This window comes from Miscanthus floridulus, unplaced genomic scaffold (assembly GCF_019320115.1).
Source record: "Miscanthus floridulus cultivar M001 unplaced genomic scaffold, ASM1932011v1 fs_278_1_2, whole genome shotgun sequence".
Lineage (NCBI taxonomy): Eukaryota > Viridiplantae > Streptophyta > Magnoliopsida > Poales > Poaceae > Miscanthus > Miscanthus floridulus.
This window is the reverse complement of record NW_027096507.1, coordinates 10,614-29,350: the sequence shown is the minus strand read 5'-3', so window position 1 is coordinate 29,350 and position 18,737 is coordinate 10,614. Positions and strand designations below refer to the sequence as shown.

Sequence of the window (18,737 nt, the reverse complement as noted above, 5' to 3'; positions counted from 1 at the left end):
CATCAGGGACTGCTGTAGATTGTTGGAGACAGTGCCATAGATCCACGTCAAGACAACGCAATCTGCCTACACCCATGCCGGGCTGAAAGCATCTAGGCTCCTAGTTGGGTTTTGGTGATTAATGACAATACGTGATTACTATGACTAACATGTGTTTTGCAGACACAATTGAGTTAGGTCACGGTAATGGAGATCGATTGGGCAATTAAGGTTGTCATGCCCCTATGATGGAAATCGTTTTGGTTTTCAAAGGATGGACGACAAGGTTAAGGATGGACTAGTTCTAAGTGTCGATTGGAGTTGGAGAGACACTTAGAGTAGTTTAGGACTTTGTTTTTCCTTTGGCCGTACTATTAAGGGGGGTATGAATGGGTAGCTTGACCTAGGTGAGACTAGTGAGTTAGGTGTGGTGCACACTTGTTAAAACTAGCACTAGGTAGCTCCATAACAGCCCTTTGATCCAATGGAGTAAACTTCATTCACATATGTTTGAGAGTTGGAAGTGAATGGAGGGTCAAATACTGACCGAACGCTGGCTCCAGTGTGACCGGACGCTGGCTCAGAGTCTGGTCATTTCATTTGACCAAGGTGAAAGTGTCTGGAAGTGACCAGACGCTGAGGGCCAGCGTCCGATCGACTCCAGTAAGGACCCAAAGAGGGAGAATCCTGATCGAACGCGTTTGGTCAAAGCTGACCGGATGCTGATCAGGTTTCGGTTACTGACCAGACGCTGCTCAGCAAGTGACCAGACTCTAGAGGTCCAGCGTCTGGTTGACATCAGTAAGGTTCGAGTGAGGGGAAAACATGACTGGATGCATCTGGTTAGTGTTGATCGGATGCTGCCAGCATCTGGTCAACTCTTAACCACTAGAGCTCGGGGGTATACTGACCGGTGCATCCGGTCAACATGACCAGAGCGTCCAGTCACCCCGCAGAGGCACATAACGGTTTGTTTTTTAGCCGGTGTTATAAATACAACTCCGCTCGTGTGTGGGGGTACTTTTGCTCATTCCAATAGCTGAGAAACACCTTAGAGAGTACCAAGAAGAGCAAGGTCCTAGTGAGGTGATTGAGATTTGAGAATCCCAAAGAGAGCCCTCATTAGTGAAGATCAAGAGTAGCAAAGTGTGCATCCATCTTCTCATTAGGCTTGTTGTGGTCAAGTGAGAGTTCGTGCTTGTTACTCTTGGTGATCGCCATCACCTAGATGGCTTGGTGGTGATTGGGAGCTTGGTGATCATCCGGAGAGCTTGTGGAGGACCCAACTCAAGTTGTGAGCGGTTGTGGGTGATTCACAACGATGGAGTGTCGAAGAATCGACCCATAGAGAGAACTTGATCCTTGCACGGATCAAGGGGGAGCTACACCATGTGTGGGTGCTCCAACGAGGACTAGTGGGGGTGGCAACTCTCCGATACCTCGGCAAAACATCACCGCGTTCCTCCTTCTCTATTTACTTTCAGCATTTACATTGAGCATTTACTTTGTGCAATCAATTCTTGTCTTTACATTCATAGAATTGCCATGCTAGAGTAGGATTGAAACTTAGGTTGCAAGTCTTTTGTGCAGTAGAACAATTAGAAATACTATCTAGGCACAAGGGGTTAATTGGGCTAACCATAGAATTTAATTATTGCAAAGAAATTTAGAATTAGCCCAATTCACCCCCCCTCTCTTGGGCATCTTGATCCTTTCAATTGGTATCAGAGCCTCATGCTCACGTATTTAGTCTTAACCGCCTAGAGTAAGATGTCTCACGAGGATGGACCTCCTCCTATCTTTGAGGGAGATGACTTTCCTTATTGGAAAATTCACATGGAGGCGTATCTAGAAGCTCTAGATGTTGGCATACTTAGAGCCACCTCACAAGGCTTCCCAAAACCTCAGGATGCTACTCACCTACAAGGCGATGAGGTGAATTACGAGAAGTGGAATGCAAAGGCTCGAAACACCATCTTTAGAGGCCTTTGCAAAGATGTGTTCAATCGGGTGAGGAACCACAAAGACACCCATGCACTATGATCAGACATTTGTGCGCTCCATGAGGGAACTAAGAGTGAGCATGAGGAATGCTATCATCTTGTCATGAAAAAGCTCAACTCTTTTGAAATGCTTCCTAAGGAATGTGCTAATGAAATGTATTCACGTTTGAATGTTCTTGTAGTGGAAGTCAATGGGCTTGGACTCACTCAAATGCAACCATCCGATGTTGTAAGAAAGATCTTGAGTGTTCTCCCCATCGACAAATATGGGCATATTATGATCGTGCTACATTAAGGTGATCTTTCCACCGCTACACCGACACAAATCTTGGGAAAGATCAATGCTCATGAGATGTACATGCACATCACGCCACAAGATGGCTCATCCTCTACCAAGAAGAAAGATAAGGACTTAGCATTCAAAGCTAGTCATGAGAAGGGTAAAGCAAGACTTGAGTATGAGAGCTCAAGTGATGATGAAGTTGATGATGAAAGTCTTGCTCTCATGGTGAAGAAGACCACCAAGATGCTAAAGAAGCTCAACAAGAGTGGCATAAAGTTTGATGGCAAGAAGAAGAAGTTCTTCACTAGCTCTATAAGGAAGCCAATCTCTAAGATAGATTGCTTCAATTGTGGAGAACTTGGTCATCTAGTACACCAATGCACTAAGCCCAAGAAAGACAAGTTCAAAAACAAATACAAGGGCAAGAAAGATGACTCAAGTAATGAAGAAGAAGAAGAGAAGAAGAAGAACAAGCCACACAAGAAGAGAGATGGCAAAAAGAAGGATTTCCACAAGAAGAAGAAGAGTGGAAAGGCATACATTGTCGGTGATTGGCTCACGTACATTGATTCATCTAGTACCTCATCCGATGATGATAGTGACAATGAGAAGGTGGCCGCAATTGTTATCAACTCTTCATCATCTTCATCAACACCACCGCCATCATCCTCTACACACCTATGCCTTATGGCCAAGGGTGATCGGAAGGTATCAAACAATGATGATAGTAGTGATGATGAGCATGCTAGTGATGATGATAGCGATAGTGATGATGATGAATATGAATCACCTACTTATGATGATCTTGCTAGATTGCTAAAACAATACACTAAGATCATTATAAAAACTAGAGCTAAAAATAAGAAGCTAGAGGCTAAAAATGATGCACTTTTAGCTAAATGTGATATAGCCAAAAAGGCTAGTGTTGAGCTTAGAGAAGCAAATGATGCTATAACATCCAAACTCAAGGAGCCCAAATCTTCTAAGAAAGAGCTTAAAGATAAACATGATAAACTTGAGAGGACACATAATGAGCTCATCACTAGCCACAACAAGCTAAGAGAAGAATATACCACTCTTAAGGTTAATCATGATACTCTTGTTATTGCTCAAGAATTCTTATCCAATGAGCCACATGATGCTACTAACGATGTTGTTAAGATTGATATAGCTACATCATGTGATGACTTGATTATTGAGAGCATTGAGCAAAGTTCTAGTAGCAAGGGCAAGCAAGTGGTTGAAGCCGATGATTATGATGAGTTTGTCAAGCTCAAGAGTGACAATGAAAAGCTCAAGAAAGATCTTGAAGAACTCAGAACCACCAAGTCTATTGTGCTAGAAACTATTGTTCATGATGATGGTTTGATTCTTGAAAATGAGAAGCTCAAGGATGAGAACAAGAAGCTCAAGGAAGAGAAGAACAATGATGCTCTCAAGGAAGAAAACAAGAAGCTAAGAGCATCTTAAGATTGGATTGAGCAAGTTCACTAGAGGCAAGCATCTTCAAAGTGAGCTACTAATGAACATCATCATGAACATGGATAGAAGTGGCATTGGGTACTTGGCAAATCAAGAGAAGAAGGCTCAAGCTCAACAACAGCATAAGTCCAAGCCAAAGCCAAAGAGATGTTTTGAGTGTGGACAAGAAGGCCACTTTGCTCATGAGTGACAAATCCACCACCACAACCCTTGCCCAAGCATACTAGACCTTTTGCCTTCAATGCTCACTACATGCTTAGAAAGGATTCTAGTGGAAAGATGAAAGTGATGTTCTTAGGTCCTCCCAATATGAATAGGCCTAAGAAAATTTGGGTTGCAAAGTCACTTGTTGAGAAGGTGAAGGGCCCTCAACAAGTTTGGGTTCCTAAAGCTTGATCTCTTGTGTGTAGGTGAACTACAAGACCAGTGGAAGTCATTGAGTTATTGATAGTGATTGCACACAACATATGACTGGTGATCCTCGTATGTCCACCTCACTAGATGAAGAAGTAGATGGGCAAGAGAGAATCACATTTGGAGATAACTCAAAGGGCAAGGTCAAAGGATTGGGCAAAGTAGCAATATCAAATGATCATTCCATCTCCAATGTGCTATATGTTGCTTCATTGAGTTTTAACTTGCTATCTGTTGGACAATTGTGTGATCTTGGCTTCCAATGCTTGTTTACCGAGAAGGAGGTTGTTGTATCCAAGAAGGATGATGATCATGTGATATTCAAAGGATTTAGTTACAACAACCTATATCTAGTGGACTTCACCTTCAAAGATGCAAACTTGAAGACATGCCTATTCACCAAAACAATACTTGGGTGGCTATGGCATAGAAGACTTTCTCATGTTGGGATGAGCTCACTCAAGAAGCTTATGAAGAATGATTTGGTGAGAGGGTTGAAGGATGTGAAGTTTGAGAAGGACAAGCTTTGTAGTGCATGTCAAGCCAGCAAGCAAGTTGCAAATACCCATCCAACAAAAGCTTTCATGTCAACCGCAAGAGTGCTAGAACTCCTTCACATGGATTTATTTGGACCAACAACATACAAGAGTTTGGTAGGAAATCTTTATTGTCTTGTGATTGTTGATGATTATTCAAGGTATACATGGGTATTCTTCCTTCATGACAAATCCGAAGTTGCATCTTGTTTCAAGAAGTTTGCCAAGAGAGCACAAAATAAATTTGAAGTGAAGCTCAAGAAGATAAGAAGTGACAATGGGAAAGAATTTGACAACACAAACATAGAAGCTTATTGTGATGAAGTTGGAATCAAACATGAAGTCTCCGCAACATATACTCCTCAACAAAATGGTGTAGTTGAGAGGAAGAACCGGACATTGATTGCTCTTGCAAGAACAATGCTTGATGAGTACAACACCCCTGAAGCTCTATGGGTGGAAGCAATCAACACCGCATGCTATGCATCCAACTGCCTATTCCTTCAAAAGTTCTTTGGCAAGACACCTTATGAGTTGCTCAATGGGAAGAAGTCGGACGTCTCCTTCTTTAGGGTGTTTGGTTGCAAATGCTACATCTACAAGAAGTGGCAACACCTAAGGAAGTTTCAAAGACGTTGTGATATTGGTTTTCTTGTTGGTTACTCATCAAAGTCCAAAGCATATAGAGTATTTAATCATGCCACCGGCTTGGTTGAAGAAACATAAGATGTAGAATTTGATGAATCTAATGGCTCCCAAGGAGCACATGAGAATCTTGATGATGTAGGTGATGAACCATTGAGGGAGGCTATGAAGAACATTCCGGTTGGAGACGTCAAGCCTAAAGATGATGAAGATGATGTACAAGTGATTGATCCACCTTCATCAAGTGTGCCACAAGATGGTAAAAAGGATGGGAGAGTAGAAAATAAAGACACTCATGTCTCCCATGAACAAATGGTGGTACAAGCACAAGATGTTGATGCTCCACAATCTCCCCCTCAAGTGGTCCATAGAATAAATACACCTTTACTTCAAGATCATCCACAAGATTTCATCATAGGGAGTCCATCAAAGGGTGTAATGACTCGATCTCAAAAACTTGCTTCATTTATTGCTCATCACTCTTTTGTCTCTTGCTTCGAGCCTACTAAGGTAGAAGAAGCACTTCAACATCCAGATTAGACAAATGCCATGCATGAAGAGTTGAACAACTTCACCCGCAATGAAGTTTGGACTCTTGAAGAGCGGCCAAAAGGTGCAAGAGTCATTAGAACAAAGTGGGTGTTCTGAAACAAGCATGATGATCAAGGTGTTGTTGTGAGGAACAAGGCAAGACTAGTTGCAAAGGGGTTCTCTCAAGTTGAAGGTTTGGATTTTGGAGAGACCTTTGCCCCGGTTGCAAGATTAGAAGCCATCCGTATCCTCCTTGCATATGCATTACATCATGAAATAAAACTTTATCAAATGGATGTGAAAAGTGCATTTTTAAATGGCTTTATTAATGAACTAGTCTATGTTGATCAACCTCTCGGGTTTGAAGACCCTAGATATCCTAATCATGTTTATAGGTTGTCCAAGGCATTATATGGGCTTAAGCAAGCCCCAAGAGCTTGGTATGAGCGCCTTCGGGACTTCCTTATTGAGAAGGGCTTCACCATTGGGAAGGTCGACACCACACTATTCACCAAGAAGCTTGATGGGCATATCTTCATTTGTCAAGTGTATATTGATGATATCATCTTTGGATCATCAAATGAAGATTCATGCAAAGAGTTTGATGAATTGATGTCGAAGGAGTTCGAGATGTCAATGATCGGAGAGCTTACATTCTTTCTTGGTTTTCAAGTCAAGCAAATGAGAGAAGGGATTTTCATCTCTCAAGAGAAATATACTAATGATCTTCTCAAGAGATTCAAGATGGATGAATGTAAGCCAATCAAGACACCAATGACAACTAATGGACATCTTGACCTAGATGAGGGAGGTAACCTGGTTGATCAAACTCTCTACCGCTCTATGATTGGTAGCTTGTTATATTTGACCGCATCTAGGCCCGACATCATGTTTAGTGTGTGTATGTGTGCTAGATTTCAAGCTAATCCTAAGGAAACCCATTTAATTGCCATAAAAAGAATCCTTAGGTATCTTAAGCACACACCAAGCATTGGCCTTTGGTATCCCAAAGGAGCTATATTTGAATTAGTTGGCTATTCCGATTCGGATTATGCCGGTTGCAAAGTTGATAGAAAAAGCACATCCGGAGGGTGCTATTTGCTTGGTAGATCACTTGTGTCTTAGTCCTCCAAGAAACAAAATAGTGTGGCTTTGTCCACCGCCGAAGCGGAATACATTATCGCGGGTGCTTGTTGTGCACAAATACTTTACATGAAACAAACTTTGCTAGACTATGGTGTAGTTCTAGATAAAGTACCTCTTTTGTGCAACAATGAAAGTGTGGTAAAACTTGCAAATAATCTGGTTCAACACTCTCGCACCAAGCACATAGATATTCGCCATCACTTTCTTAGAGATCATGTTGCTAAAAATGATATATCACTAGAAGGTGTAAGAACCGAGGATCAATTGGCGGATATCTTCACTAAACCGCTAGATGAGGCAACATTTTGTAGATTGCGAAATGAGCTCAATGTTCTTGATTTTAGCAACTTTACTAAAAATTGAGCTTGAGTTGTCCTTTGCATTGCATTGTAATATACAACATGTTTAATGCTTTGTAATGCATATAGGGCTTGTCTAACATGGTTAAGATAACCGCCAAAAAGCGTGTGAAGAAGCTTAACCTTGGATCAAACTTGACAAGCAACTAGATTTACTTACAAGTATTGCATTGCATATGCATGAGTGTTATTTTGTCGTTTGTCTTCAAATTGCCCTCTTATTGCCTATTTTCTTAAAAAGAATTATAGCCTAAGGCAAAATATTTTGAAAAACTTGAGGGTTTGAGAGAGGTCACTCACATTAGTCCCAATTGGTGTTTATTTGAATCCTATTGGAGTTGGGACTTGATTGGGAACAGGCAGCACGAAGGGCTTTGAAGATTTGCTGAAGAAAGAGTGACCGAATGCTGCACCGGACTCTGGAGTCCAGCGTCCAGTCAGTTCATAGGAGGTGAACCTGCTGCGAAGGAGTGACCGGACTCTGGCTTTCAGCGTCAGGTTAGAAGGGTTTCAGTGTCCGGTCATGTGGAACAAGATGATGGCTGTATTGACCGGACTCTGGCTGCGTCCGGTCGGTGTCCACCGGACGCATCCGGTCACGATTCCAGAGCAATTGGACCTATCTGGAATCGACCAGACGTTGGGTGGCAGCGTTCGGTTGCTGCCACCGGAGCGTTCGGTCAATGGGGAACGTATGTTTTTAGGACTCTTTTCTCCTTTCCTATTCTATCTCATCGGGGAACCCTATTTAATCTAATTCACCGCACGCGTGAAGCTAAGCCCTATTCCGCCTCCACGCTGCGCCGACTTCACCGCCCCAGCCACCGAGCTCCACGCCGCCGCACGCCCCGGCCTCTTCGTCGCCCGAGCGCCACGCTGCCGCTGCTCCTGCCCGTGCACCACCGCAGCTCCTCATGCCGCCACTGCTCCTGCCTACGCGCATGTGCGCTGCCGCTGTCCAGCGCCATCGCCCACCGCCGCTGTCCAGCGCCGTCGCCCACAACCGCTCGCTGGTCCCACTGCTGTCGCACCTCTCTACGCCCGTGCTAGCGCCGCCCTAGCACCTCCCTGTGCCCGTGCGCCGCCGCTGCCCTTGCCCTTGCACCTCCACTACCCTAGCTATCGCCTAGATCCACAGCAGTAGCACCTCCGTTGGATCTCCAGTGCTGCTGCCAAACCCTAGCGCCTACATTGCTTCCTCGCCAGAGAGCCTCTTGCGCTTCGCTAACCCTAGCTTCATTACCGACCCAGTGGTTCCCTGATCCTTTCCTCATCTCATCGTTTCGCCAGATCGTCAAGTAGCAAGCCTCCATTTCAATCTCATATCTAAATTACTTGCTTCCTAGGGTTTCGCATCTATTACGTATACTATATTTATTTGTACATCCTTTCTATTCCATCGTGCAGTGAGCCGGTTCCGTTGAGTGTTAGTGACAGTTTTCAGTTAACTCGGGGCCAAGCTTGTGTGTACGGAACGAGGCCAAGCCTCGAAAGTGTCAGCGACAGTTGATTTTTGTTAGATGCAGTTATTTCTTTGTCAAGGGCAATTGATTCATCTTTGATCCTTCAGATAGCGAGAACAAAGAATGTCAGAGGTGGTCCCGGTGATGAGGATCCGAGGCCCCCGCCTCGCCAGCCTGCAGAACCAAAAGGTAAGGCAACCAAGAAGTTGGCAGTAAGGAAGCGCAAGTATCTAGATGCAGACACAGCGAGAGCTGCCATAGTTGCTGAGGCCACAGAGCGTGCTGAGAGAGAAGGCACTCACAGTGGAGTCCGGATTGCTCATCAGCTTTCACCAGAAGCGATGGCTTCACTTCAGCGAGTTAAGTGCCTTCATGGTGGTCTAGCTAGGACTCTCATGATTGGCGGACGACGTGTTGCCATTGATGAGGTTCAGCCTTAGGGGGAGCCACAGTAGCAGCCTTAGCCCGCACAGCAGACTAAGGAGCCTTAGCTGGCTTAGCAGACTAAGGAGCCATAGCTATCATAGTCTGAGGAGGGCGAGCAGGTCCAGCAGGCCGAGGAGACAGAGCTGGCATCTCAGCCACAGTTACATCGCTCTAGTCATACTCGTGTCCCAATTACATCAAGCCCAGACACTCAGCGCAGGGGTTCTCATCCACCGCCTCAACCATAGGGTCTACCTCCAGTGACCCATCTTGACCTGAGGGCCATTACGGCCAAGCAGGTGCAGCAGTTGAGGTTCGTGGACTTTGAGGTGTGGTTTCCACCCAGGAGGGATGAGAGAGCATTAGAGGGATTCTATACACCCCTGCAGGAGGACTTCTATAATGCCTATCTGAACAGTAGAGCAGTCTTTAGACCACAGAGAGTGTGCAACATAGGAGTCTATTGTTGCAGCAGCTAGAGAGCACATTCACCCCTACCTTGCATATCTGCTGGGGCTGACAGATTTGATTGGATGGACCGGATTATATGTTCCATCTTGGGTTCGTCAGTTCTATGCATCTCTCTAGATTGACCCCTAGCATAGGTTCATACACTTTGCATTCGGTGGCAGAGACTATCGGCTGACTAGCACTAAGGTCAGGGAGATTCTTAGGCTTCAGAGCATCCAGTCAGGCTCCATGAGGTGTGCTATGGATAGACCGCACCCCTAGATGCCCTCATGGTGGTATTGTACCTCCTACGGACTTGGTTCATCACTGTTTCATAGAGCCCTTTGGCGAGGGGTCATGGAGGAACCCCAGTGATCTCACGCCCACCGCTTGCATGATTGAGGCTATTATGAGGACTTTACTTCCGAGGATGGGATATAGAGAGGGATTAACTCGGATTCAGCTATGGCTTCTCAACTCTCTGATGCAGCAGACAATTTTTGATATTTGGGATCTTCTTCTATCAGAGATGGAGGACACTATAGCTAAGGGCTTCAGAGGTCATAGGCAGCTACCCTATGCTCACTGGATCACATTCCTTATCCACGGAGCAGTTATAGTTAGGTCACCTGAGATGATTGCTGAGTACAGTGGTGCCACGACAAAGTTCCCTGCATATAACCTAACTCAGATAATTCACCATAGTACACCATAGGCACCTAGTCATTCGCGCCGTCGTCTAGAGGTGCCAGAGACTGTAGCCTAGCAGGAAAATATTATCAGGGGTATTGTAGCCATAGAGGAGGAGCAGCTTGCTCAGTAGGAGGGGTTGGTCACTAGCGAGCCCAGTGACAGTTCTGATGATGACTACCAGCCCATTCCACATATGCCTCCATGACGACATGATGCTGAGGCCGGTAGCTCTAGTTTAGCGCCACCTGCCCCGCAGACTGGCACCACTCTTCTTGCTATACTTGAGCGGATGAGGCAGGACCAGGCCAGATAGGCTCAAGAGACAACTGCTACACTTGCTCAGTTCCAGACTCGATAGGACGAGTTCCAATGCCAGCAGCTAGTTATTCAGCAATAGACATAGGCTCTACAGTAGTAGCAGCAGGCTATGCATCAGCAGCAGATCCTCATACAGCAGCTTCTCAGATTCATGCAGCATGTAGTGACAGCAATTGGGGCCCCACTGCCACAGGCTTCGCCCTAGCTTGGTCAGCTTGCCACCACTTCGATGACTCCAGCGTTACAGCCTAGTGAGCTTCAGAGTCAGGGACAGCCACCAGCACAGTATGCTTCACCTACAGAGTAGGTTTCCTAGTGGTTCGCTTCGCCAGTGGTAGCCCCATAGTTCACACCACTCTAGACGGGCTTCACACCGGCACAGACGTCGTCGCTACTTGAGCCAGACACTTCAGTCTCCAGGAGTCTTGGTGCTTCCTTTAGTGAGTTGACAGGGTAGCCCACTCCTCCATACCTTCATGCTCTAGGTCCTTCTACGGCTGCACGTATCACAGCGATGATAGAGACGCTCCCCTCCTCAGTGGCATCATCAGAGCCAGCTGCTTCAGTTATACCAGCATAGCCTACAGTAGCACCAGTTCCTGATCCGACCCAAAATGCTTCAACATCACTACCAGCTACGGAGGGTCAGACAGCCTAGAGCTCAGGATCAGACGATGATGGCACCTAGTTTCACCTTGCTCCTCGTACCTCAGCGCCCGACTCATCCACTATAGCCCCGCTGACCGACCCTTAGGTTTTGGTGTTTGATGCCAAAGGGGGAGAGTGTTCGAGTATGTTAGGCTTAGGGGGTGCTACTTATCTAGGGGGAGCTTAGTTATTATATTAGCTTATCTATTATATTTGGGGTTTTTATATGTGAGATACACTATTATGCATTTGTGTGTGATACATTATGCATTCATGTTTACTACTATATCTATGTGATAGTGATATCTACGTGATCGTGATATATGACATGTGTGCTCTCTACTTTGAATTGTTTATATGTCATATCACTTGTGTTTTGCTCATTTGCCTTTGCTTCCGCATTTTACTCCGATGCAAATGAGCTTTATTACTTGTACTCATATTTATTTCATATCTTTTGAGTACATCATGATGGCTTGGGTCATATAAGCTTGTCTAACACTTTTGTTCTTATTGCCAAAAGCTTATATGAACCAAGCATGTTAAAAACCTCATCTCTTTCACATACTCGAGGTAGTATTGTCATCAATCACCAAAAAGGGGGAGATTGAAAGCATCTAGGCCCCTAGTTGGGTTTTGGTGATTAATGACAATACATGATTACTGTGACTAACGTGTGTTTTGCAGAAACAATTGAGTTAGGTCACGGTAATGGAGATCGATTGGGCAATCAAGGTTGTCATGCCCCTACGATGGAAATTGTTTTGGCTTCCAAAGGATGGATGACAAGGTTAAGGATGGACTTGTTCTAAGTGTCGATTGGAGTTGGAGAGACACTTAGAGTAGTTTAGGACTTTGTTTTTTCTTTGGCCGTACTATTAAGGGGGGTATGAATGGGTAGCTTGACCTAGGTGAGACTAGTGAGTTAGGTGTGGTGCACACTTGTTAAAACTAGCACTAGGTAGCTCCACAACAACCCTTTGATCCAATGGAGCAAACTTCATTTACATATGTTCAAGAGTTGGAAGTGAATGGAGGGTCAAATACTAACCGGACGCTGTCTCCGGTGTGACCGGACGCTGGCTCAGAGTCCGGTCATTTCATTTGACCAAGGTGAAAGTGTCTGGAAGTGACCGGACCCTGCGAGGTCATGTCACCGGACACTGAGGGCCAACGTCTGGTCGACTCCAGTAAGGTCCCAGAGAGGGAGAATCCTGATCGGACGCATCTGGTCAAAGCTGACCGGACACTGATCAGGTTCCGGCTACTGACCGGACACTGCCCAGCAAGTGACCGGACTCTGGAGGTCCAGCGTCCGGTCAACTCTTAACCACTAGAGCTCGGGGTATACCGACCGGTGCGTTCAGTCACCCCGCAGAGGCACATAACGGTTCGTTTTTCAGCCGGTGTTATAAATACAACCTCCGCTCGTGTGTGGGGGTACTTTTGCTCATTCCAACAGCTGAGAAACACCTTAGAGAGTGCCAAGAAGAGCAAGGTTCTAGTGAGATGATTAAGATTTGAGAATCCCAAAGAGAGCCCTCATTAGTGAAGATCAAGAGTAGCAAAGTGTGCATCCACCTTCTCATTAGGCTTGTCGTGGTCAAGTGAGAGTTCGTGTTTGTTACTCTTGGTGATCGCCATCACCTAGACGGCTTGGTGGTGATTAGGAGCTTGGTGATCATCCGGAGAGCTTGTGGATGACCCAAGTCAAGTTGTGAGCGGTTGTGGGTGATTCACCACGACGGAGTGTTGAAGAATCAACCCGTAGAGAGCACTTCGTCCTTGCGCAGATCAAGGGGGAGCTACACCCTTGCGCGGGTGCTCCAACGAGGACTAGTGGGGAGTGGCGACTCTCCGATACCTTGGCAAAACATCGCCGCGTTCCTCCTTCTCTATTTACTTTGAGTATTTACTTTGTGCAATTCAATTCTTGTCTTTACATTCATAGAATTGCCATGCTAGAGTAGGATTGGAACTTAGGTTGCAAGTCTTTTGTGCTGTAGAACAATTAGAAACACTATCTAGGCACAAGGGGTTAATTGGGCTAACCATAGGATTTAATTATTGCAAAAAAATTTAGAATTAGCCCAATTCACCTCCCCTCTTGGGCATCTTGATCCTTTCACAGGCGCGAGGGGAAGGCGTCATCATCGAGAACATGGCGAGTCAGGGCATATTTGCTAAGCACGGTGAGGAACATGCCACGCCACTTGCTGTAGGTGTTCGTGGCATGATCGAGGACGATGGGGATGAGGGCCTTGACGTTGACGACGACAGTGGCCTGTGCCCAAAGGGCCTCGTGGGCACTCTCATACACGTCTAGCACGGCGGCGTGGAGACAGTCCTCCTCAGCACGGCGTGCTTCTTCAGCGCGGGCTTCGGCCTCAGTTGTGAGGGGACATTCTTCGGCGGCCGTGGCGAGACAGTGATCTTCGGCTTCGTTGGCGGCGGCCGCCGCAGCAGCGTCAGCATCATCCGCCATTGGGAAACCAGCGGGGCAGGCGAGCAGACCAACGGCGGCACCCAGTGACAAGGTCAACGACGGGGGCCGGCGATCAGGTGGAGGCGCAGGCGATGGGACCGGCGATGCGCCCAGCGACGGTGTCAGCGGCGGGTGCGGCGATCGGATCGGCGGCTGGCGAGGGTTGCGGAAGAGTAGCGGATCGTAACCGCGATTGATACCATGTAAATGTGATTGATTGGAATTGATTACTATACATGATTACACATGAGTACATATAGGGGCCGGGGTGGTTTATGAGCCAACCATGCAGGCGTGATACATGCCACAAATCAAGGGCTGCATACTATAATTACAAAAGGCTAACACATTCCAAACGGTGTTTGCTTGGCCTAACTCTGCCGCCCTTCCCCCAGCTAACAATTTTCCATTCCATTTGCACCCTTTCTTTATAGCTTGTCTTGCTTAGGATGGCCATGCGTGAGACAATAACCTGGCTTTAGTCGTCGATTTCCTAGGAAAGACAATGATGTAAAGCTCTCATTAATGAAGGGAGACCAGGAATTTAGACATGGGAAAAGAAATAACATGTCAAGTCACATGCATCATATATATGTGCTTTCTTTGACATAGTTTATTCACAAATAACATAGAAATTAGTGACGAGAACAAAATTTTGCTTCGTCACTTTGTCACTAGTGCTTACTTTTCCTCTAGTTAACGTGCTTTTCTCGAGCCCAACTTGAAGGCTACCAACTAGAGTGGCATTCCTTGTTTCTTTCTGTAATCTAAGTCATTGGTTACGTGAATCAAAGGTGTGCCAGCTTTGCTCATTGTCATGTAGTGATTTTGGCAACCAATTGCATTCAATGTAACTGATAAACAAAACAGGCAGCACAAATTATTTCTCCATTGAATGATTAACTTTTTAGATAATGGAATTGATTGATTATTAACTAAGTTAAAATATATAGGCCAAGTCAAACCAAGCTGGAAAGCAACACTCTCCATTTATAGAAGCAAGATCAAGTTTTTTTTTAGAAGCAAGATCAAGTTAGTTTCTGGTTTGGAAAGAGCCAAAATGACTCATAAGAGCGAGCATTATATTGGGCGCGGACTAGTAATATTAAGAACATTTTGGTTCTGTAGTATTAATTACCTCTTTTCCTGATGTCTGTGTAGCCATGAATCCCTCTCCAAATGAACGTCTTCCCATCTTCATATAGCAGTCAGGTGGACAAAGCCATATTATTGTTAACCTTGGCTTTGTCTTAAAAAGAGGGTGCACACGGAGGTAATTTGAGAGAACCCAAGTTTGAGCCTAAGTGGGAAGTTCTCAACTACAGGCTTTACAAACTGAACTAGTATTAATATTACCATAGGCTCCCTGAAACCTAAGCATAACAATGTAAAAATTTGGCACCAAACATGTTTTGTAAACAGCTATATGTTCCTGCAGGTTATTGCATATTATTTTACATACCGTGACATTGTTGCTGGTGTTGTGAACCTGGTAAAGAAGCTCAAAATTAAGAGAATTGTCATCGGTTCAAGGTTAGAACTAGATATATATACTCATTCACAATATCATCTTGACATGTACTCCTTTATGTAATGCTTGTACACAGGTAAAACTAAACAAATATTCCTATCGTAGTATTAAAAAATTAAACTAAGATATGCAGGAACATATCAACACAAGAGGTGCTTAGACGATGCTGTCAAGTTTGGCTGGTCCTGAATGGTAAACACATCTCCACTAGGTATAATCAAGATATTCTACGAAGTCAATGACACTGGATGACATTGTTTCAGTAACATCTGGATTAAATCTGGAATTGACTCGATCTACACAATCATTGTAAAATACACAGCAATGATCATATGGAGAACAATGGAAATATTGGATATGGAAGCAGCTCAGATATTTTGGCATCTATACATGAACGAGCTCGGAAATGCAGAGTACGTACTATGAGCTCCATATTAGTATTCTGTAGTTATTGAACAATTGGCTGCATGAGCCAGAGGATGTAAAATGCCCGAATAAGTTCCATTATTAAAAAAAATTGCCTTTGGACAGGAGGAAATAGACAAACTCCACTTGTTATTTTTTCTGAACTCTGCATTGTGTAGGTACGATATATTTGAATCCTTACTTCATCCATGATGTGCAGGAAGATGACACAACAACTGAAAAACCCACTGAGAAATCCAGCACTTGCCAGATGGAGAACTTTTCTAAGGGTGAAAAACCTGCAAAGATTATGGTAAAAGCTACATGACACATACTTTTGCTCAGGTTGTACTCCTAAAACAGAGCCATAGGCCTTAGTTAGCTATGGACACACAGAAAGTTAGCAATATTTTTTGTTTATTAAGCTTATGACAATAATCATTCATTCAAAACAAAAAGGATAATAATGCAAATAATTTGAAAACATCAATCAGACAGGTTCGGGAAAATAGGCACATACAGAAAATAAAATGCATGCCCCATGATAAAATTGAACTATTGGAATCTCATTGTTGCTGTTGAATATAGACATAACCTTTTGGTCGAAGTCTCTAAATATTTCCATTTGTACATTCTTTTCCTCCTTTTTTTGTAAATATCTTATTTTATTCTTTTTTAATAAAAGCATATTAAGGGACTCCTTTCCAATTTCAGTAAAAAAAAAGCACTACTTGTTACTGACCATAAAAAACATGAGTTACGAAATTTGGCAAAACTAAAGTTAGATTGTTAATGGGAAACTACAGATTTAATTAATAGGTATATATGTCGCATACCTACAAATGTAGTATGCCCTCTTGTTCTTAAAAAACAAAATTTAAGGAGTTGTATCACAAAACAGATTTGATGTGTAATGTATCGCAAAAAACTTAAAATTTTATATGTAATGTATGACAAATCTAAACAATCAGTAGGTCAATGTATCACAAAATCACACATCTCATCTGGCTGAAATGCGTAGTTTTGTGAGCCATTGAGGCATAAAATTTGTAATTTCGTGAAACATGGTAGATTATATATGCAGTTTTTGTGATACTTTGACATGTTACATATGTGTTTTTTATGCAACTTCCTAAATTTGTAGTTTTGAGATTGATTTAACAATCTACGTATAGTTGTGCGACTCCTTACTGCTTATCAGTTTGGATACTCAGCACTTCATGTTGCCTTTGAACAGGAGGAAATTGACAAACTCCAAAAGAAACTGAAGGAGCTGCAAGGGGAGGTGCACAATCATGAATAATACAGCTTGTTAACAATGCAAACTGCCACTTCACCAGAGAAGTGTTTTGCTGAGCCAAGATATCCAGAGCTGCAAATTCCAGAGCACATTGTCCAGTTCTCAATTTCACAAATTAGGAAAGCGACCAATAACTTCCACTCAGAAAATATCATTGGAGAAGGCGGATATGGGCCAGTGTACAAAGGAGACCTAGATGGCATGCCTGTGGCTATCAAGTCATTGAGGCCTCATGGTACACAAGGTTTCTCAGAGTATCAGCAAGAGGTAAGATACTCTTTTCTTCAAAAAAAAAAAGGTAACATACTCTAAATACAACCATTCTATCTAGTATTTGAATTAAATGTACTGAAAAATGCTCACACCCATCCAAAGGCATCTGGTCAATTGCACTGCAACATTTAGAACAAAGAAAATGTATGCATACACTAGGGAGAGTAAAATGCACCGTATGCACGTATAGTGTTATTGAATCTGATCTTTACGTAGTAGCACTCTGCATTTGGTAATTGGTATCACTATTTCTTCACATTTTGGCACCCCGTGCATGTAGAATAATTAGTAGTTATCATCTTACCTGTAACAAACAGCTTGTTGCAAAAGGCAAAGGGTTCTTTTCATCAGAAAAACGCACACGATAAAGAGTTAATACACCTTACTAACCCAGAAGGCTGTTTGGATCTCCATCGCACAGGTAATGGTGCTGAGCAAACTGGAGCATCCACACATTGTGAGGCTGATTGGAGTCTGCCAGGAGTCCTGTACCCTCGTGTACGAGTACCTCCCCAATGGCACGCTCCTAGACAGGCTCTCCAAGGGGCTCCCGTGGGAGGACCGCGTCAGGATCCTCGTCGAGCTGCGGTCTGCGCTGGCGTATCTCCACTCTCACCGCCCCAACGCCGTTATCCACGCCGACATGAAGCTGACCAATTTCCTCCTCGATGCCGGCGACGCGAGCCGGCTGGGAGATTTCGGGACGGCGCGGATGGTGCACGCGAAGCCGCTTGAGGAGGAGACCATCATCCGGGGCACGAACCCGATGGGCACTATGGGGTACATGGACCCTGTGTTCTTCACGACAGGCGAGCTCACCACGGAGTCGGACGTGTACGCGTTCGGTGTGGTGATCCTGCAACTTCTCACGGGGCTGGATGGCCTCAACATCGCCGAGAAAGTGCGAGGGGCGGTGAAGTTGCACATCTTGCTGGACGTGTCTGCCGGACTCTGGCCGGAGGTGGAGTCCGAGCGACTGCTCAAGTTGGCGCTGAGATGCTGCAGCCTGGAGAGGAAGCAGCGGCCAGTGATCACATGCGACGCCGAATGAAAATCACTTCTCATCCTAAGGGGCAAGGCAGCACCAGCTAAGAAAGCTCGGAAATGGAATTGCTTCTCATTCTGAATTGTCGAATACATATTTATGTCCTACCAGCATACACCATTTACCACACAACTGCGCCTAGTCTTGTAAGGATAGTTGAAATATAGCTGCTGCAGTCCTTCTCATGGGGAATAAGGATGCAAAGATGTTGTGTATAAGAATGTACAGAATGTAGGAGGAGCTAATAATATCACTAATAAATAGAAGTGACCCCTAGGCATACAATACCACAGAGGTATGTGTAAAAATTATTGAATATGGT

The 18,737-nt window shown here is 44.5% G+C and overlaps 1 protein-coding gene across 1 annotated transcript; it reads left to right on the top strand.

Moving 5' to 3' along the window:
* Window positions 1-17,115: 17,115 nt before the first annotated feature.
* On the top strand, window positions 17,116-18,421 carry LOC136531107 (U-box domain-containing protein 70-like). Its single transcript, XM_066523825.1, has 2 exons — window positions 17,116-17,364; window positions 17,792-18,421. The coding sequence occupies exons 1-2, from the start codon at window positions 17,116-17,118 to the stop codon at window positions 18,419-18,421; spliced, it is 879 nt and encodes a 292-aa protein (XP_066379922.1).
* Window positions 18,422-18,737: the final 316 nt, after the last annotated feature.

Excerpts from the sequence above, each read along its gene's own strand:
- LOC136531107 (XM_066523825.1), top strand. The coding sequence starts at position 17,116 with ATGCAAACTGCCACTTCACCAGAGAAGTGTTTTGCTGAGCCAAGATAT. Across the intron at positions 17,365-17,791 it reads TCTCAGAGTATCAGCAAGAG|GTAATGGTGCTGAGCAAACT; the intron begins GTAAGATACTCT and ends TCCATCGCACAG.